Here is a 20908-nt window from a genome sequence, read left to right as displayed (position 1 = left end):
TGCAGTGATGAACAGTGTGTGGAAGAGGGAAAGGGTTGCAAGAAAAGGTAGATAAGAAATCAGGAAACAAAATGGGGGGCATGCATTGCCCTGTTGATATGTATCTTATATGTTCTTGAATGTCCTCATTATTCCTATTAACCCTGTCTTTAGAGGAGAAGTGGAGGGGCACCGAGGGGCTGTGGGAGAAGCCGGGAGCAGGATCTGGAATAATAGATGTGGGGAGAGTGCAGGAAGGTGGGTCCTGAGAATGGTAAAGATTCACAAAGTTGCCTTAGTGGGAGGCATAAAGAGAAAACCTTCTAATGTTGTTGAACACTGCCCTTGGCCAGGGTGAGGGTAGGGTGGGCAACAGAGTTCTCAGTGAGTGCTGGTTCTTCAGATTCCAACAGCTTCCCCTGTTTCCCCCTTCTCCAACTTCCCACCGTGTCCCAAATGTCAGGCCTCAGTGGGAGGTAAGCAGGCTCCAGAGTGCTTTCTTTATTTCCTTTCTACTTATCCTCTCCTCCTCGCAACATTTCACCCTCCTCAGTCCCCTGAGCCCCCTGTCTGTGTCCCCTCTGCCCTGGCTCCCCACTGGCTGCCATTTTGTCTTCACATGCACTGAGGTTCCAGCAGCTTCTGAAATGTCATATATCAGCAGGAGGGGAACAGGCAGTGGGAGACCCAAGGCTGGCTCTTCCTCCCCCATTTCCCCTCCTCCCAGGCTTCCTTTCTTCTCCAGCTTTCTGCTTGTTTACTTTCCCTAGCTCCAAGCCTCTCTTTAAGGCACCTCTCAAATTGTCTGGTTTCTTGAGAGTTCCATTCTATTCATTCTCTCTGTTCTTTCCTCATCCTACATTCTTCCCCACTTCTACCCCCCAGTGTCTTTGTTTCTAATGGACCTGTCAAATGTCAGGGCCCAGCAGGAGGGATGGATCACTGAGTGGGACCCCCTACTGGTCTTGTTCCTGTTCTCTCTTTACTTATCACTAGCTCTGAAAAGAGAAGAGGGAGGAAACAAATGGAAGGTGGGGAGAAGGGGTTTGCAGAGGCCAGGAAGGAATTTTCATAATATGGCTTTGAGCAAGCTGCCTGGGGACATGGAAAGAGTTTACCATATTCCTACTGACTCTTTTCTACCCACTGGTGTTTGGAGCATAGAAACATGGGGTAAAGGGCCTGGTGACAAAGGGAAGGGTTTGAGGGTGAGCTGAAAGGAGGTAAGGTGGTATATTCATTAATACCAAAGGAGGGGTGCGCAGGAGAGGTGATGGGTAAGGCTCCAAATGGAAGACAGAGAAGTTTAATGAAAGAGGAGAAAAAAGACTCTTGACAGGAAGAGATGCCAGAAAGGAGAAGAAAATGGTAATTAATGATGAAAGTGAGTAATTGAGAAAGGAACTAATTTGTTCAAGAAAGGTAAGAGTAGGAATTGTAGACGGGGAGGGGCCCCAGGAGAGCTTACCCTCATCTCTTCTCTTGTCTTTCAGTGTGATCCAGGCCAAGCCACCAAGTACCTGTATGAGCTGCTCTACAACGACCCTATCAAGATCATCCTTATGCCTGGCTGCAGCTCTGTCTCCACGCTGGTGGCTGAGGCTGCTAGGATGTGGAACCTCATTGTGGTAAGCAGGGCTATGGGGGTCAAAAGATGGGGTCATTCCCTTTTGAGCTCTACTAAAGGGACGATCGTGATTGCGGGTTTGTATTGAAAAGATTGTGGGGGACCTGCTTCTAAAATTCAGAGTCCTCTGCAGACCTGAGCTAGGCAGCCTCCTAGCAACAGTGGCCTGACAGTACTGCAGCTGACCTCCTTCTTCAGAAGGAATTGAAATTAGATCAGTGAAAGAGCATCCCGATTATGAGGGGTGCGTGGGCCTTTGAGAATCACTTTTCCTTAGGCAGACCAGAGGTGGGGAGGTTTGGAGAGAGTAAGGTAGAGAAACTGAAAGACAGGAAGAGGGTTAAAGAAACTCTTAGCCACTCTTGGCAGTCAACAGACCCTGTTGCACTCACTCTCCCTGCCCCACAGCTTTCCTATGGCTCCAGCTCACCAGCCCTGTCAAACCGGCAGCGTTTCCCCACTTTCTTCCGAACGCACCCATCAGCCACACTCCACAACCCTACCCGCGTGAAACTCTTTGAAAAGTGGGGCTGGAAGAAGATTGCTACCATCCAGCAGACCACTGAGGTCTTCACTTCGGTGAGGAGGGGTTGGGCAAGGACTAAAGGGACATAAGCTCACATTCCAGCACAGGGAGATGTGATGCGAGATTCACTTTTAGAGGCGAGAGCTTGATTCTTCATTAAAAGAGAATGCATTTCATGTGGATTAAGTGCATGTTCTTTCTGTAGCCAGGGGAAAGAATGAGTTGAGTTTTTGGGATCCTCTTTGTCTTCATGATTTTATGATTTTTTTCCCCTGTTTAATGCCCTGTTCCCGACAGACAGACCCCGAATGACTCAGTTCTGTTAAAGTAGGTTCAATCCAAAGTGGAGGCAAGAGATGGGAGGGAAGATGAGATAGGAATCCAGGAAGGCAGCAGATTCCAGAGGCTCTCAAGGGGGGTGGTGGGTGGGTGCGAATGGGAACAGGGGATGGAGCCAGTGGATTACAGGGGAGAGAGGGAGAGGAGAAAGAGAGAGAGAGAGAGAGAGAGAGAGGAGAATGGGGGAGAGGAGAGAGAGGGGCAGACGGACAGCTGCATGGGTCTGGTAGTTGGCACTAAGAGAGAGAAGCCAACAGACAAGGAAAGGTTGAGTGGGGAGAGGGAGATTTGGGGAGGTAGAGAGGAAATACAGGCTCTACATCTGAAGAAGGCAGTCTGCTCCCTTCCTTTTATTCTATTCTTTGGGTCTTCTATCCACTGTGTTCAGTGGCCCTTTAATCCTCCCCCACTTTCGCTCTGATTCAGACCATTCTTTGTCTGTCTGCCCACTTGCCTCTTGAGGTTGACATCATGCTGTCTGTCCTAGTCCTCGCCTTGTCTTTTCCTGGTTCCTCTATGTTTCCTTCCCCCATCTTTGCCTTCAGTGGTAGGAGTGGGTGAATGGAGTGGCTTCCCCCACACGGAGCCTCAGCAGAGGCTCATCATTCACCTTCCCACTTGGAAGTCATATCCTAAGACCAGATGCCTTCCTGAACTCCTCACTCCAGGGACAGAAGCTGTTGAAGGAAGGTTCAGAATGGCTGTTTCTTTGCTCTGTCTGAGTATTGCTCTGAAATCCCCAGTTAACCTCTCTGGTCTTTATTCCCTCATGCACCTGTGTTTTTCCAACTTGTTTTTCATTCCCACCCAAGACTCTGGACGACCTGGAGGAACGAGTGAAGGAGGCTGGAATTGAGATTACTTTCCGCCAGAGTTTCTTCTCAGATCCGGCTGTGCCTGTCAAAAACCTGAAGGTCAGATGGCCAGAAGTGGTGGGCTCTGTTTACAGAGGGACCAAGCTGGGGGACAGTGGCTGGTTGGAGAGGAAAGCCAGGCAGGGGCAGGTTTTGATTCTCTGAGGCAATAGCATCTCCTGGGGAAGTTTAGCTCCATCTTCCAATTGACATTTATCCACTATACATTGAGCGTTACCCTGCACTAAGCACTTTGGGATGGGAAATCAAAGCTGCGAAGATGCCTGGCTTAGCCCCTCAGGCATTCCCAGACGTCCCTCAGGAGCTGTTTCTCTCTCTGTTCTGTAGCGCCAGGATGCCCGAATCATCGTGGGACTTTTCTATGAGACTGAAGCCCGGAAAGTTTTTTGTGAGGTGGAGTTGGATCTGAAGAGGGAGGGGCACTGGGTGGGAATTCCCCTTGGTTTTCTTGTGGGGCCTCCTTTCGGCATCTGTGCCTGAGTTGATAGCATATGATCTGAGGTGACGATTCATAGGATGTCTCTGTCTGTTGGCTCTGACTGCATCCCTTGTCTGCACACACATGATACTTTCTTCAGATCTCATTTTTCTACTGCTTTGTGTTTCCCGAGAAGCCTATGAATTCCATCTGTCCTGACTGACTGGAAAAGGCCACTCAGAAATACAGGGGCTGGGGAGTAACTTAGAAGGAAGAATTGTCAGCCTTTCCTACCATCCCCAATACTTGCAGATTTCTCTTTTTAGTTCTACTGCTCTTCCCTGATTCCCAAGAGGCTAAATAGTGTCAAGTGAGATAAGACAAAAACAAACAAACGAGCAAACAAAAACCCAGCCATCCTCCTCTGTATTCAGGTGTACAAGGAGCGTCTCTTTGGGAAGAAGTATGTCTGGTTCCTCATTGGGTGGTATGCTGACAATTGGTTCAAGATCTACGACCCTTCTATCAACTGCACAGTAGATGAGATGACTGAGGCCGTGGAGGGCCACATCACCACTGAGATTGTCATGCTGAATCCTGCCAACACCCGCAGCATTTCCAACATGGTGAGAATGTGGGGACTTGCAGGCTGGCATCTGGGAGGGTGGAGGGGACTGAGGGAGGCTTGCAGGGGAGAGGGTGCCAGGGAGAGGGTGTGGAATTTGGATATAAAGGAGAAGAGGGCACTGTGCCCACCCTGGACTTGTCTGCATTATGTTTCCTGTGGATCCTACCTTTGCTCTGACTTCCTTGGGTAGGAGAAAGAAAAAAAAAAAAAAAGGATAGAGTTGTATGTTCAGTAGGTTCCTAATGAGTGGAAGGGCTGTTACCATGGAGACAAGGAGCAGTTGGTGAGAAGTCAGAGGAGGAACCGGCGTTAATGATAATATGGATGCTGTATACGCAAGCACACCTTTACAGGAGCGCTGTGTCTGGGCAGGATTGCATTTTATTTTCTTGGTGATTTACGTTAGTACTTTAGAGTTGCTTAATATTCACTCATGATTGATATGCAATTAGCTTGGATCCTGTTGCTTTTTTTAATGATTCTTTTTTTAGAATTTTATATGGAGAAGGGGCTTTTGAAATCATTTAGCCCCAGACAGCTGGTTAATGACAGACTTGGAGCGAGCAGGCGCATTCTCTGATTTGGGAGGGCTGGGGCAGTCCTGCAGCTGAGGGGCAGAAGTGAGTGTGGGCGTGGGCGTAGGGGAAGAGGCTTCTTTGTTGCTCAGCACTACATTGTAAAGAGTACAGGAATTTGGGATAAGCTCGATACGTCCACCTGTGTGTCTACTTATTATACCAAGTGTGTACCTGCTTTGGAGAACATGCTAGGGGTGAGTTAATGGTTGTAAAGCCCCCAAATAGCTTAATTTAAAAAGTTTTACTAACAGTGGCATTTATGTGGAGCTTAGATTCATGATTTCAGGGATCCTAACAGCAATACTCTGATATGGACTTATTATTTACATTTTGTAGACCAGGAAAATGAGACTCAGAGTGGTTTAATAACTTGTCTCAGGTCATGCAGCTACTCAGCAGTCCAGCTGGAGTTGAATCCTAGTTAAATCTGACTCCAAACTGCTCTGCCTCATCACTTCCCATGGAAAACTATAAAGCCTGACTAAAAAGTTTGTACTTTTATCTGCTAACACTTTTTAGCTACTGGCAGTTTCTGAGCAAAGGAGAGATAAGATTTAGGAAGTTGACTCTGGTGGTGCGTTGTGATGAAAGATCTGCTGCCACATGGACTCTGGTCATACACACTGTTTTGGGACATTCTAAGTGGACTCTATGTTTTAAGGTATGTTAGTTGAAAAATACAATGAAAAAATTTTGGAAGATCACTTTCCCATAGAGTACCCAAGAGGTGAGTCATCCCTAAAACCTGGGAAAGTATTGGAACTGGCTACCAAAGCCAGAAAGGCTTGTTGGTGCCCTGAGCCCAGGACCCGCCGATCATTGATTCTGTCTTATAGCAGAGAGCTAGAGGAGGCTGACAGAAAACAGGGATTTGGCTGGGTCTGGTGGCTCACACCTGTAATCCCAGCACCTTGGGAAGCCAAGGCAGAAAGGTCACTGGAGCCCAGGAGTTCAAGACCAGCCTGGGCGATATAGTGAGACCCCCAGCTCTAAACAAAAAGAGAGAGAGAGAACAGAGAGTTGGTTAGGAACATAAAGGGACACCTGAGCGTTGGGGCAGGAAGACTTGGAAGGTCCCTTTCTGGCTTTTTGTCTCTAGAGAAAGATAGAGTCCGTAGGGCTTCCAGTGGGACCAGCCTAAAATGCCAGTGGGGAAGCCAATATTTTCTGAAGAGGATAGAAGCAGTCTTGACAACAGGTTAGGAGCAGGAGAGATTATAGATGAATCAAACAGCACCAACAGAAGTGGATCAAAGCAAGGGTTGGACTTAGGGGGCCGGAGCCACGGAGACTTAGAAAAGAAGCAGAGTTGCTTTTATTCCCTAAGGATGGCCTTACGTTTAGATCAGTAGTTCTCAAACTTTAACGTCCGTCAGAACCACCTGGAAAGGTAGTATACAGGTTACCAGGCCCTTCCCCTGGAAATTCTGATTCAGTAGATCTGGGCTAGGGCCTGAGAACTGATATTTCTAGCAAGTTCCTGGGGATGCTGATGCTACTGGTCTGGGGATCACACCTTGAGAACTATTAGTTGGGGTAGTGGTTTTCAACCAGAGGCTACACTATCTGGAGGCATTTTTGGTTGTTACAGTTGAGGGTAGGGGATGGGGAGGGATACATGCTCCTGATATCTAATGTGTTGAAGCCAAAGATGATTCTAAACATCCTACAAAGCACAGCCCCTGACAACAAAGAATTATCTTGCTCAAAATGTTAATAAATAGTGCAGAGAGTGAGAAACCCTAGTTTAGAGAAAACATCTTTAGGGGCCATATGTGGAATTGGAGAGTAGGTTAGGGTGGTTTTAGAGAAATGTAACTGTGGGATAGAGGGGAATGTGGGAGGTGGCATCCTGGAGATAAGATTGTGAGGAAATCCTATTGGGGTAGAGATCCCATCAGACCTAGGACCAATACAAACTAAAAAGCTACCTCAAGATACACATTCTAGCCCACTGTCAAGCTTCATTCTTGAGAGCCAGATGAGGATTTGCACTTGGCTGGTTAACTAATTGCTATGGGTTGGGGGATCTTTATTGTTCAGATCTCCTTAAGCTGCAGAGTCGAGTTTCTGTTTGACAATCTCTAACTGTATCTTTACTGACTCAAGGGGGAAGCATTCTACTCTTCTCTACTCTTGGGGTGGCAGGAGCAATGGTGCCCCCAGTGGTTAGGTGTGTTTGTGGTAGTGACCTGGCGTGAGCACAGAGTATGACAACCTGGGCAGGGGACCGCATCATGCTGAGCAGATTAATCCCTTTCCATCTGGGTGATTTTTTTTTATGCCGTATTTACGTTGAACTGAAGATTGAATAGACCAATCTTTCAATTTGAAACTAAGGACTGCTCAAAGTATTAGCCTAGCCGCTATTTGTGCAGGTGCTCTTGGAGAGAGGCAGTCTCACGTACACAGACTGTGTAGTGTGGCTGGTAAAAGTATGGATTAGCTCTGCTACTCACTAGCAGTATAATTTTTTTCAGGCAAGTTATGTAACTCTTCTCTGCCTCAGTTTTCTTATCTCTAAAATGGGGATAATAACACCTCATTGGATTGTTTGAAGATTAAATAAGGTGATACAGGTTCCCTAGGAAAATGCTTGATACATACTAAGCACCGTAAATGTTAGCCATCGTCATCATCATCATCATCGTCATCATCATCACCATCACCATCATCATCCTGTGTAAGGAGGGTTCAATATCAATGAAGCATTTCAACAAAAGAGTTAAGAGGACTCAGTGATTTGAAAGGGTCTAATGTGATTCCAAGGCTTCAGTCTCGTTTACTGGGAACTGTTTGGGAGTAAGGAAAAATGGCTTCGCCTTGGATATTTTGATTTTGAGATTATTCATCATACATTTATAAATGCCTCAGAGTCAGTTAGAAATACGGACTTGAGGCCAGGCGCGGTGGCTCATGCCTATAATCCCAGTACTTTGGGAGGCCGACGCAGGCGGATCACAAGGTCAGGAGTTCAAGACCAGCCTGGCTAACATGGTGAAACCCTGTATCTGCTAAAAATACACAAATCAGCTGGGTGTGGTGTTGCGTGCCTGTAATCCCAGCTACTTGGGAGGCTAAGGCACAAGAATCTCTTGAAACCAAGAGGTTGCAGTGAGCCAGGATCGCACCACTGTACTCCAGCCTGGCAACAGAGCAAGACTCCATCTCAAAAAAAAAAAAAAAAAAAAAAAAAAAAAAGAGAAAGAAAGAAAGAAGAAAAAAAAGAAAAGAAATATGGACTTGAAATATTGAAATATTTGGCTGAAAATATAGAACTGAGTATCAGTAACAAAGATGAGGTTGAGAGTCAAGGAAATTCACACTGAAAAAATGTAACTTATTTTATACCCAGCATTTTTATACATGTTCTAATTTCATTTCACACTATTTTAGATAGTATTATTCTCATTTTAAAGCTGAATAACCAACTAGTGAGGTTTAATAACTTGTTTGAGATTTCATAGCAGGTAAAATGATTAGAATATGAATTCATCCCTTTATCTATCCAACAGACTTTTATTTTTATTTTTTTTGAGATAGAGTATCCCTCTGTTGCCCAGGCAGGAGTGCAGTGGTGCAATCACTGCAGTCTTGACCTCCTGGGCTCAAGCCATCCATCCACCTCAGCCCCTCCTAAGTAAGCTGGGATCACTGGCATATGCCACCAAGTCTGGCTAATTTTTTTTTTTTTTTCCTTGAGATGGAGTCTTGCTCTGTTGCCTAGGCTGGAGTGCAATGGTGCAATCTCAGCTCACTGCAACCTCTGCCTCCTGGGTTCAAGCGATTCCCCTGCCTCAGCCTTCTGAATAGCTGTGATTATAGGCGCATACCACCATGCCCAGCTAATTTTTTTTGTATTTTTGGTAAAGATGGGGTTTCACCATGTTGGTCAGGTTGGTCTTGAACACCTAACCTCGTGATTCTCTCCTCGGCCGCCTGAAGTGCTGGGATTATAGGCGTGAGCCACTGCACCTAGCCAAGTCCGGCTAATTTTTTTTTTTTTTTTGAGATGGAGTCTCGTTCTGTTGCCCAGGCTGGAGTGCAATTGGCATGATCTCCGCTCACTGCAACCTCTGCTTTTTGGGTTCAAACGATTCTCCTACCTCAGCCTCCCAAGTAGCTGGGATTACGGGAGCCCACCAACACACCCAGCTAATTTTTGTATTTTTAGTAGAGATGAGGTTTCACCGGGTTGGCCAGGCTCTCTGGAATTCCTGACCTCAGGTGATCCACCTGCCTTAGCTGCCCAAAGTGCTGGGATTACAAGCATGAGCCACCGAGCCACTGTGCCCAGCCTGACTTGTTTTTTATAAAGCCTTTTTAAAAAAAAAAAAATTTTTTTTTTTTTAAAAGACAGAGCCTTGCTCTGTTGCCCGGGCTGGAGTGCGGTGGCATCATCTCAGCCCACTGTAACCTCCGCCTCCCGAATTGAAGTGATTCTCTCTCCTCAGCCCTCAGCCTACTGAGTAGTTGGGACTACAAGTGCACACCACCATACCCAGCTAATTTTTGTATTTTGGTAGAGATGGGGTTTCATCATGTTGCCCAGCTGGTCTTGAACTGCTGAGCTCAGGCAGTCTGCCCACCTTGGCCTCCCAAAGTGCTAGGATTACAGGCATGAGCCACTGTGCCTGGCATTTTTTTTTTTTTTTTTTTTAAAGAGCAGTTTTAGTTTCACAGCAGAATTGAGATGAAGGTACAGAGACTTCCCATATACTCCTCACATACTCAGCCTTCCACATTATCAACATCCTCCACTAGAGTGGTACATTTGTTACAACTGATGAACCGACATTGATACATCATAATCACCCAAAGTCCATAGTTTACATTAGAGTTCACCCTTGGTGTTATATATTCTGTGGGTTTGGACAAATGTATAATGATGTGTTTATGTACCGTTAAATACTTTACAGAGTATTTTCACTGGCCTTATCCAATGGACATTTATTGTTACTTCATTATGGTTGGGCACAGTGCTAGATGCTGATGATTAAGAAAGGGATGGGATTTGATCTTGTCCTCAAGGGTAGAACCCAGGCCCCTTCTACCCAAGGGTAGAACCCAGGCATCTTCAAAGCCCAGGCTGCTTCAAATCCCAATGTAGTAGCCACTGCTCTACACTGCCTGTGCCCTTTGCATATCTCACTTCTCCATCTCTCTAGAAAGTTGGAGAAAAAGTGAGCAAGTCATGAGGAACAAAGTTATTTATTTGTTCTTCATTCATCTATTTATTCTTTCATTAGTGTATGTGTTAATACATTCCAAACCCAAACAATTATTTGTATGGTCCCCTGTGTGTTACTTGTGGTTTGCCAAGAAGTAGTTGCTAAGCTTTTCCTTGTATGGTTTCTGTGAGGTAAGGAAGGAATGATGTGATTTTTTCCAGTATGTAGAATGTAGTTCCAAGAGGTTAAATAATTTACCTACAGTTATTTAGCCAAACAAGGTTACTGCAAGGTATATGAAGTCTGGTCTCTTGACCCAGTTCATGAGAGAGTTAAAGGAACTATAATTCTTTTTAGCTTTCTTGGAAAAAGAAGGTTGAGTGTTAGGAGGGGTGTGGGTAGGATTGAGTAATGGACTTCAAAAATGTGAAGGATATTTCTGTAGTTTTCAGTCTTCCGAAAGCCCTCTAAGAGGAAGTGAACTGAAAGCACACAAGAATGGCAAGAAGTTAGCACGCTGAAGAAAATTCCTCCTGGTTGGCAAGCAGAGTGAGAAGACTGTGCTATCACCTTTTCTAGAATCTTTCAGAATTGTAGGAGCTGTTAGATCCTCGGTTAACTCTATGAAGAAAGTCAGAAGGATCAGAGAACATCAATGTCACAACTCTTCATTGGAATATCCATGTCTCCCCCTTTACTCTAGCTCTACCTTCCATCCTTTGCCACTCATTATCCAGAGTGTTTATTTGTCAAACTTCTCTGTTTGCAGTTCTGAGCTAGCAACTATACACACTAAGACCATCGGACACAGCTAATCCCTGCTCTAGTCTAGTAGCTTCCGATCTAAGGCAGACACATGGGTATAGTTAAAGATTTTGAATGTACATATGCCCAATCTGACAACAGTAACACAAACCATCCATTCAAGTAGAAGTGTTTGAGCCAGAATTGGATTGCACCCCTTCCCCCACACCCACACACATTTCAGTTCTTTCCTCATGATTTTTTCCTCCTAAGACATCCCAGGAATTTGTGGAGAAACTAACCAAGCGACTGAAAAGACACCCTGAGGAGACAGGAGGTTTCCAGGAGGCACCGCTGGCCTATGATGCCATCTGGGCCTTGGCATTGGCCCTGAACAAGACATCTGGAGGAGGCGGCCGTTCTGGCGTGCGCCTGGAGGACTTCAACTACAACAACCAGACCATTACCGACCAAATCTACCGGGCAATGAACTCCTCATCCTTTGAGGGTGTCTCTGTGAGTTACAACTTCCTTCATACTCCCTTGTCTTCCCAATCTCAAGAGAGACTCCCTAGAAGCACCTTCTACAAACATGCATTCTCTGTTTCTCTTAGTTACTTCTTTGCAATAATCAGTCTCTGACCAGAGAAGTAGGGATCTTCAAATTCGAAAAACCCATCAAAGACTAGAGGGAAAAAAAGGATGTATTCCATTTTTTTAAACCCCTCCCCTCATTTCTTTTCAAACTAGTCCAAGTATTCATGAGTCAGATGAGAATTGTAGGATTTTGAAAGACAAAACAGTCTGAAAGGTCATCTTGTTATTCCTTTTAAAATGAAAAGATTAGTTTCCAGAGAGATTTGCTGACTTGCTTAGGCCACACAACCAGAAACCTGCTGGTGTTCTGTCTGGGGATTTTTTCCCATTCAAATCTCATGAGTGAAGCTCCTTCTCCAAAGAATAATGTTTCTAAAATCTAGGGTATGGGCATCTGGGGTATGTCCTATATGCAGGCAAATGCCATAAATAGCATTCATTCAGAGGCTCAATTACATCAAAAACAGAAGGATTTAAAGAGTCCCTGATGTTCTCTTTCACTCCTGCTTTTATCCCCTTTGCCTTCCTCCACATGTTCCTTCCCTCAGGGCCATGTGGTGTTTGATGCCAGTGGCTCTCGGATGGCATGGACGCTTATCGAGCAGCTGCAGGGTGAGTACTGGGGCAGGAGGGGACTGGACATGGGGGCCCAGCTGGGGCTGGGCTGGGATGCCACCTGGGGAAGAATATCACAGACATCACAAGATTGCCCTGGCACCTCCCCACTTCTGCCCTTCTCTTTTAACCCTGTTCATCAAGCTTGTAAATAATAATAATAAAAAGCTTAGCTACAAGTAGATTGATGTCTTTGAGTTGCACTGGTTTTGCTCTCGAAAAGAGGTGTGTAGGCGGGGTGTGGTGGCTCACCCCTGTAATCCCAGCACTTTTGGGAGGCCAAGGCGGGCAGATCATGAGGTCAGGAGTTTGAGACCAACCTGACCAGCATGGTGAAACCCTGTCTCTACCAAAAATACAAAAAAAAAAAAAAAAAAAAAATTAGCTGGGTGTGGTGGCAGGCGCCTGTAGTCCCAGCTACTTGGGAGACTGAGGCAGGACAATCACTTGAACCCAGGAGGCAGAGGTTGCAGTGAGCCGAGATCATGCCACTGCAGTCCGGCCTGGGTGATAGAGTGAGACTCTGTCTCAAAGAAAAAAGAAAAGAAAAGAGGCGTGTAAATTAAAAACAGCTACTCTCTTTCCCAGTGGCTTCCATTCATTTCACAAATTTCCCCTTGAGTGGCTTGGGTTGAGAGGTTGATGACCTGTCAGTTAGACTCAAGAAAACTAAATCTAGGAGAACTGCTACTTTTTTTTAAGGGAATACGCCAAATTTCCTTGCTGTGTAAACTATCATTTCTAATTTATCTTCAGTGTGTATAGCTTGGCTTTTGTAGATTGTATTTTCTTGAAACTTAGCACACTTAGGTATTTGCAGAACTTCTAGGAGTTAATTTTTCTGCTCCACCCGGCTCTCAGTCTTTTACGGCATGGCCAAGAGAGCTATTTCTTGGCCTCCTGTGAAAAGTTTCTTTCTTCCTTTCTCCCCACCTCCACATCCTCTCAGCTCCTCTTTGTATCCAGGACAAGAGGAAGTGGACTTCAGCCATGGTGAAAGGAGTGTGAGTTGGCTTTTGAAGGAAAAGTTATGGTAACGGAAACAGTTCTAGAACAGAAATCTTAGAAGTGACCAAATTTTACTCAATGGCGCTTTAAGAGGCAGATATAACTTATCCAAGGAATTAAAACCTAAGCCAACGGAAGAGAATGTTCTAAAATTAAAATGAAAGCCACTGGGAAAATAGAGCCTGCCCATCATGAGAGGAAGAATAAGCAGAAATATGTGTAAAGCTTTAAGAAGCCAAAATCAAAGTGAGAGACATCTCGCCGAGAGAGGTGTGAGGAATGGAATAGGTGGCAGACATGTTGTGGAGCCTCCTCACTGAAGACTTTTAAACATAGATATTCTTATTTATTTGAGTTGCCTTGGGAACCACCTTATATTGCTTTTAAGTCATGTTGCTGATTCAAGCGACTCGTAGGTCCTTCCAAGCATCCTTTAGGGCCTCAGGTGAAAATAAAATCAGATACAGCCATGCAAAGCTCTGGGGAAGTGGGAAGTTGAAAATGCCTAGGATCAGCTCTTTGGCTCCCTGTGGTCACTCCTTTTATTGTCATCTGCCCAGGTGGCAGCTACAAGAAGATTGGCTACTATGACAGCACGAAGGATGATCTTTCCTGGTCCAAAACAGATAAGTGGATTGGTGAGTGGATCTTGTTTGTATTTTCCTTCAGCCCCTCTGGACAATCAAGGGAAAAAGTCATGCCTTTGAGTGAGGATGGAATGGTGGAGACTATTAGGTTGGTATGTGGCTGGCAGCTGGGCTAGGAGAAAGGGTTAAGTGAGAGTGAATACAACCCCTAAGGCGTGGGTAGGGGAGACTGGTGTATTTGGAGAGGGAATAGGCGGTGGTTATACTATTTTTAATAGTACATTGCTGGGGTAACTGGGGATTAGAGGCAGGGGGTGGGCAGAGGGCGGGAAATGGAAACTCCATTTGGGTTTCCCAGATGTCCTGGTGTCGATATATTTGAACCAGCTACTTCAAGCCCAGAGCTGTCTCTTTGTCTGTCTCTTTAGTTTAACGGTTGCTTAAACTATGGAGGAGGAGGGAAAACCTCATGTAATTGTCATCTGCCAAAATGTGCTTGTTATTTTTATATGCATTTTTAAAAATTTTCCTATTTTTATGTAATTTTAGAGGTACACATGCAGTTGTGTTACATGAATATATTGCATAGTGGTGAAGTCTGGGCGTTTAGTGCGCCTGTCACCCAAATAGTGTACATTGTACCTAATAGGTAGTACTTCATCCCTCAAAATATACTTTTTAAAGAGGGAAAGTAAGCAGTTATTATTTGTGTACTTGGCCTTAATGATAGGACATGGGAGAGAAACTGAAGGGGGACAAAAGGAGGGACCTACTGATAAAAGAAAGGCTCCTTGAGAATGAAGGGGAGGCCCAGCCATTGAAGACGGCTGCCATCTGCCCTGCCCAGTGGAAATCTAGTCATTCCCAGCACTGCTGGAGTTTTGCCCTTTTTTTTTTTTTACAATTTGAATTTAGGACAGTGTTCTGGGTTGCTATAAATGCTGCATGGCCTAAATTATTCTTAAAAAAAAAAAAAAAAAAACTAAGCAAATTGCAATTAGTTTTTTTGGTGAACTCTGACAAATTTGAACCCGTAATAATAACTGGAAAACATCTTTGGGAATATCACCCTGCCAGGATTAAAATTTCAGATTAGTTTTCCTTCTTTTTTTTTTTTTTTTTTTTGTCTTAAGATTAGGTGTCCACCCTAGATACTTCAAGGCCTTTTTAGCTTTATGATTCAATAATTGTCATTTGAAATTTTGATTTGGGTTATAAGAGACCTTATAACATTTTTTAGTTATCCCCTTCTTTCTCTTCCCATTTTCCTTTGCTGTAAGAAAGACAGAAAAACTTAAAGAACAAACAAAAACAAAGACTACAACTTTGGTGACATGCCTCAGCATTTCCCAACCTATGGACAGACCATTCACTCCATCTTCTCATCTCGTTTCTGGTTGCTTCCTAACGGCCCCAGTGGCACTGAGCATTCTGCCTGCGGTAACCTCTGTTCAGTGCAGTTAGGGCCTCATGTCCCCAGCCAATGACTGAAGTCTGTCAGCAATCTAGTTCTTTGCCCTTTTCTCCTATCCCGTCTTCATTCCTTTGTCCTCCTTCCCTTCTCTTTTCCCTTCCCCTCCTCCTCCCCTGTGCCATGCAGGAGGGTCCCCCCCAGCTGACCAGACCCTGGTCATCAAGACATTCCGCTTCCTGTCACAGAAACTCTTTATCTCCGTCTCGGTTCTCTCCAGCCTGGGCATTGTCCTAGCTGTTGTCTGTCTGTCCTTTAACATCTACAACTCACATGTCCGGTAAGTTTCTCTTCTGACGTTTTCCTTGTCTGCCTCTCTGAGATACTGATCATGTTCCTGGACAGGATGAGAATGAAACCTGTGTAACTCGCTTGGCCATGTATCATGGAGTTTTTCATTCTGACTTGTTAAGAATGAAAACAGGGAAACCAGATATAACCCCCACTCCTACTCCAAAGTAGCTAACTGGAAGGAAAAAGAAAAGAAGAGAAAAAAACAACCTTTGGGGCCAGGTCTCACAGTCTTGGACTCTACATAGATAGCCTGTATTCTAGTGGGAGCCTGTGCTTGGGAAGCCCTCTGCAACTCCATCTTCAGCCCCATGACTGCATTGCTTTGCCTCTCAAGGCTCCACTGTCTTCTCCAATCCTGTCTTCCTTTAGCCCCTGGCCCTGAAATTAGGGTCATGCCGTTGCATGGTATTTGGAGAGCTCAGCCTCCCTGGAGAAGAGGGGTAATTATCTCTCCCTGTCACCCTCTCCACCTCTGCCCTAGTTATATCCAGAACTCACAGCCCAACCTGAACAACCTGACTGCTGTGGGCTGCTCACTGGCATTAGCTGCTGTCTTCCCCCTGGGGCTGGATGGTTACCACATTGGGAGGAACCAGTTCCCTTTCGTCTGCCAGGTGAGGAGGTGGTGGGCAAATTCCTCACAGAATGTGGCTCTCCCACCTGTCTCAGGAGCGCCTTCCATGATTTATGGTTCTCTGCCTTTCCTCCTCAGCTTTCCCTGACTCTTGTCCCTGTTCTTTCCTTCTAGCATCACCCCTCTGGTCTCTGTTTGGCTCTGTCCCTTCTTTCTGTGCCTGCAGGCCATTTTCATTCTGTAGTTCACTTGTCAGTTCCAAGGTTGCCATGGCAGGCCTTGCAGAGAAGAGGGAGCCATTGAAGGCAAAGGAAGGGGATTTGCTCAAAGGTCTCCTGAACAATGGTTGCTTGTCTGTGGTGTGGGGGCTGAGAATCAGAATTGTGGACCTCCCTTGGGAGCCTCTGTTGGGTTTGGAAGGATGGAAGCAGAGATCAAAACAGACAGCAGAGAGAGTTGGGGGGAAGGGACCACTGCCACACAGGGAGGAGGGGCTCTGGGACTGTTGGTACACGGAAGGTTCTAGTGCTGTGGGGAGAGGCCAGCTTCAACAGTGATAGTTGAGTGGTTCTCTGTTGCACTGGTGGAAACACCCACTCTTTTCTCCTGATCTGCCTGCCTGTCCTTGCTCTCTCTTTTTCCTCTGCTCTGTGCTGTCCTGATCATACATCTGTGCACATGGCATTTCCATGCACATGCACATACAGTTCATCAGGAATCCTCTGTTCCCAGTGAGGCCAGAGTGCAGCTGGAGAAGCAGACAATTAGCTGCAGTGCAGTAGGAGAGGTTCCAGAGTAGAGATCTGCACAGAGTGCTTTGGGGGCAAAGAAGGGAATGCAGCTCACTGTTGGTGTGATTGGGTGGACCTCCGTGAGGAGGTGCATTTGAATACTGAAGGACAAATAGGATTTTATCAGCTAGAGAAATAGGGGAAGGCTACTTCAGGGGCATAGGGAGCATTGTGTGGCTAGAAAATACTTGAAAGAGAGTAGATGAAGAGAAAGTGGGTAGTTCAGCATGGCTGGAGCGTGGGGTAGATGCAGGGCTGGGAGATGAGCCTAGCTGGACAGGTGGGTGGGAGCATGTTGTGAAGGGTCTGTGTCACATCCAGAAGTGTTCAGGCTGTAACTTATAGATACTGGGGAGTGGTTGGAGGTTTTTGGCCACTAAAGCCAGGAGGTTTTAGCAAGATCACCTTGGTGGTGTGGAAGTAGAGGGTGGATGGGAGGAACTGTTCAAGGTGGGGAGACTGCCCTCTCCCTGCCGCTCCCCGTCCTGTTAACATTTTCCCATCGTCCCTGTGTCACCGTGTGCTCCCTGCCCACACTCCCTTAGGGTTCTGCCCATCCTTACTGAAGTCCCTGCTACTAGCCTACCCTATTCTGCCTGTGCCCTCTCTTCTTTTCTAGGCCCGCCTCTGGCTCCTGGGCCTGGGCTTTAGTCTGGGCTATGGCTCCATGTTCACCAAGATTTGGTGGGTCCACACGGTCTTCACAAAGAAGGAAGAAAAGAAGGAGTGGAGAAAGGTGAGTTGCTGCCCAATCCTTAGCCCCCAGATCCTTGGCTCCTGGGGCACAGAGCATTTTTGCCTGATGTGCCTGTTCTCCCCACATATTTATCCAGACTCTGGAACCCTGGAAGCTGTATGCCACAGTGGGCCTGCTGGTGGGCATGGATGTCCTCACTCTCGCCATCTGGCAGATTGTGGACCCTTTGCATCGAACCATTGAGGTACCGCTGGAGAGGAGGTGCTGTGGTCAGGAGAATGAGCAGGGCTCAGTGGCCATCAGGGCCCGGGGTTGTGTGTGGTCTTGAGGGATGAAGCTACTTGGTGAGACTGCCTTCCTCATATCGGAAGCTCTTCCTTTCCCTCCTAGAAGGAGCCCCTCATAGGCCTCCAGATTCTGAAGAAAGAAAGATTCCTCCAGATAACTGAAGAAAGGAAGGGGTGGGGATCTGGGAAGGGTGTGTAGAACTTCCAGGCATCAGGGAAAGTGGGGAACAAGCACCTGCAAGGGTTCAGGAAAACATTCTCAGGCCTGGAGTGAGATTTGGCATCAGCATTGAGGGTCTCATAGGAGAACAGCTGGAAGCCAGAGAAGCATTGAGGAGAGGAGGGGAGGCTGGCAACCATCTTTCTTGTGACCTTGTTTCTCCCCTAGACATTTGCCAAGGAAGAACCAAAGGAAGATATCGACGTCTCTATTCTGCCCCAGCTGGAGCATTGCAGCTCCAGGAAGATGAATACATGGCTTGGTGTGTGGGATATGGGCAGAGGAGGGCAGGGATGCACAAAGGCAGGAGGGAAGGCAAGGGCAGAGGGCTTGGAGGGAGAGGGGTCTTTGGAAGAGGAGGTAGAGAGCGTCTCAACCCAGTTTGAACACCCTACTCTTTGTTATTGCACTAATCTTTTCTGAGAATAGGGGAGAGTTGCTCTTTTGCTATGAGGAGCTTAGGGCCCAAAGCACAGATGAAGAACTTGTGTTCAGCAGAGGGACAAGTGAGGGTAATCCACCGCCAGACCCGACGTTATCTTCTAGATCCCCCTTGGCCTTACTAACATTGTTCGATTCATGGTCACAAATGGCAAACCTACCCTCTGCCTGGAAAACCACCTTCCCCACTGGAGGGTAAGGGTGAGGCATGTGTGGCCCAGACTGGCCTATTTCTAGATATTCAGCAAGCTCTTGCCTGACTGACAGCAGCTCGCCACCATTGCCTTCCTGTGTGAATCCCAGGAAAAAGTGATGAGGTCTGGGCAAGTTGGGTGGACATAGCGGGTGGGGGATACAGGGTGAGGTTTGCTAGGTCAGAGGGGCTGGATTGGAGAGGAGGGCCCCCTTTCCATTGCAGAGTAGGTGAAGGGCAGAGAGGGGACGGGGATTCAGTGAGGAGCGTTGTGGTCCTTGTTGCTCAAGTGACTCTTTCCTGCCATTCTAGGCATTTTCTATGGTTACAAGGGACTGCTGCTGCTGCTGGGAATCTTCCTTGCTTATGAGACCAAGAGTGTGTCCACTGAGAAGATCAATGACCACCGGGCTGTAGGCATGGCTATCTACAATGTGGCCGTGAGCATTGACCCCCTGGCATTGACCCTGTGGGTTGACCACCACAGCCCAGATGTGATGGACTAGGAAGAATCAATGCTAGATCTGGGATCGGTTGCTTAGGAGTCTTAAAAAGTTTGTTAATTCTTCAGATTTACAAAGCACTTTACAGTTTACTAAGCTCACTGTAGACATTGTATCATTAATCTTACAGCTACCCAATGAAGTAGATATTAGTATCCCTACTTTATAGGTGAGGAAACAAAAACACAGAGAAGTTAAATTGCTTGTCTCTGGTTGATGGACTGGACTCTGTTGACATTTCCTACCAGGGACCGACTCTGGAGGACCTGGAATGTGTGCATAGAGATCCTGGGAGTTCCTGCCTTGAGGGGAGTGGTCAACCAAGAGTGAAAACTGGTTTGGGACAGTTTGAGATTTTTCTCAATCTGTATTTCAGGATGATCCTGAATTTGGATCCTTTTCAAAGGGAAAGTTCACCAGGAAACTGCATAGGCTCCCTTCCATGGGAAGTAAACTCTGGATCTTGTCTGAGCCTGCAGACCTGAGACTCCCTCAATGTGTCTTTCCCTCTAGGTCCTGTGCCTCATCACCGCTCCTGTCACCATGATTCTGTCCAGCCAGCAGGATGCAGCCTTTGCCTTTGCCTCTCTTGCCATAGTTTTCTCTTCCTATATTACTCTTGTTGTGCTCTTTGTGCCCAAGGTGAGGTTCTATTTTTTCTCTCACCCTCTTTAGTCCCATGTTCCCTCCCTCCCTCCTTCCTACAGTACTGAGTTCCTCTGCCCTTCCATTCACCCTCCTTTCACTCCTCCCCTTGTTTGGGCCCAACTCTCTTTAGCATTCTTTCCACCTCCAACTTTCCATCAGCCATTCACTAGTACAGTCACTGCTGGGCCACCCCACACCCAAACATTTGCCCCCAGATGCGCAGGCTGATCACCCGAGGGGAATGGCAGTCGGAGGCGCAGGACACCATGAAGACAGGGTCATCGACCAACAACAACGAGGAGGAGAAGTCCCGGCTGTTGGAGAAGGAGAACCGCGAACTGGAAAAGATCATTGCTGAGGTGCGGGGGTGGGTGTCGGGGGGGGGGGGGGGGGGGGGGGGGGGGGGGGGGGTGTTGGAGTGGTGGGTCCAGGAGGCTTGTGTCTTAGCTCGGGTTGTCTGAAGCCAAGCCTGAGGTACAGGGTCAGATGTTCTTGGTTCATGGAGGGGAGGGTCCTAGGAGAACAACCTGTAAGGAGTGAGTGGAGCAGGATAGGGGAGGGGAAAGGGCTGAGCAAGATTCTGTCTCAGGCAAAATCCAGTGTTGGCCTGACAGGTGGAGGGGCTCTGGAGTGGGAGCTATGTGGTTGACTCAGCCTCCTTAAGGCAAGAGGATGGCTGTTGGCTGTGGGTGGCAACTGAAGAGAGGCAGCAGTGAGCCTCTAGTAGTCAACACTCACAGCAGCTGGGTGTCGCATGCAGCCCCAGCATAAAGGACCTGGGCAGGCGTTCACTGTGCCCCAGGCTGTCATTAGGGGCTGGTGCAATGCCAAAGAGAGGGATGTTCCAACTGGGTTGACACAAATCTCTCTGATTTATTGGAAGCTCTGTGCACTGACTTTTCTCTCCTTCCGCACTTTTTCCTTTTGTTTTTAAATTCTCTCTTATTTTCCTGATCTCATTTTTTTTATTGGTATCCCCATTATGTTCTCTGGCTTTTCTTGTTCTATTTTTATTTCTCCTTTTAATTTCTTCTGTCCACTTACCCTATGTCCTCCCCCCTACATTTTTCTGTGCCCTTCCTCTCTTTCCCTCCTCC

The 20908-nt window shown here is 46.7% G+C and overlaps 1 protein-coding gene across 3 annotated transcripts in view; it reads left to right on the top strand.

The window, feature by feature from the left end:
* GABBR1 (gamma-aminobutyric acid type B receptor subunit 1) overlaps nucleotides 1-20908 on the top strand; it is a 30085-nt gene that overhangs the window by 7647 nt on the left and 1530 nt on the right. For all 3 annotated transcript variants that reach the window (XM_031667017.1, XM_031667018.1, XM_031667016.1), the window contains 16 exons: nucleotides 1473-1607; nucleotides 2015-2185; nucleotides 3284-3385; nucleotides 3674-3739; nucleotides 4199-4390; nucleotides 11159-11401; nucleotides 12031-12094; nucleotides 13666-13743; nucleotides 15293-15443; nucleotides 15939-16071; nucleotides 17442-17558; nucleotides 17656-17763; nucleotides 18195-18288; nucleotides 18973-19100; nucleotides 19677-19805; nucleotides 20027-20170. In XM_031667017.1, coding sequence (XP_031522877.1) covers nucleotides 1473-1607; nucleotides 2015-2185; nucleotides 3284-3385; nucleotides 3674-3739; nucleotides 4199-4390; nucleotides 11159-11401; nucleotides 12031-12094; nucleotides 13666-13743; nucleotides 15293-15443; nucleotides 15939-16071; nucleotides 17442-17558; nucleotides 17656-17763; nucleotides 18195-18288; nucleotides 18973-19100; nucleotides 19677-19805; nucleotides 20027-20170 — 2055 coding nt within the window. The remainder of the gene's footprint in view (nucleotides 1-1472; nucleotides 1608-2014; nucleotides 2186-3283; nucleotides 3386-3673; nucleotides 3740-4198; nucleotides 4391-11158; nucleotides 11402-12030; nucleotides 12095-13665; nucleotides 13744-15292; nucleotides 15444-15938; nucleotides 16072-17441; nucleotides 17559-17655; nucleotides 17764-18194; nucleotides 18289-18972; nucleotides 19101-19676; nucleotides 19806-20026; nucleotides 20171-20908) is intronic.

The sequence above is a fragment of the Papio anubis genome, chromosome 6, assembly GCF_008728515.1.
Source record: "Papio anubis isolate 15944 chromosome 6, Panubis1.0, whole genome shotgun sequence".
NCBI lineage: Eukaryota > Metazoa > Chordata > Mammalia > Primates > Cercopithecidae > Papio > Papio anubis.
This window is presented reverse-complemented; position numbering and strand designations above follow the sequence as displayed.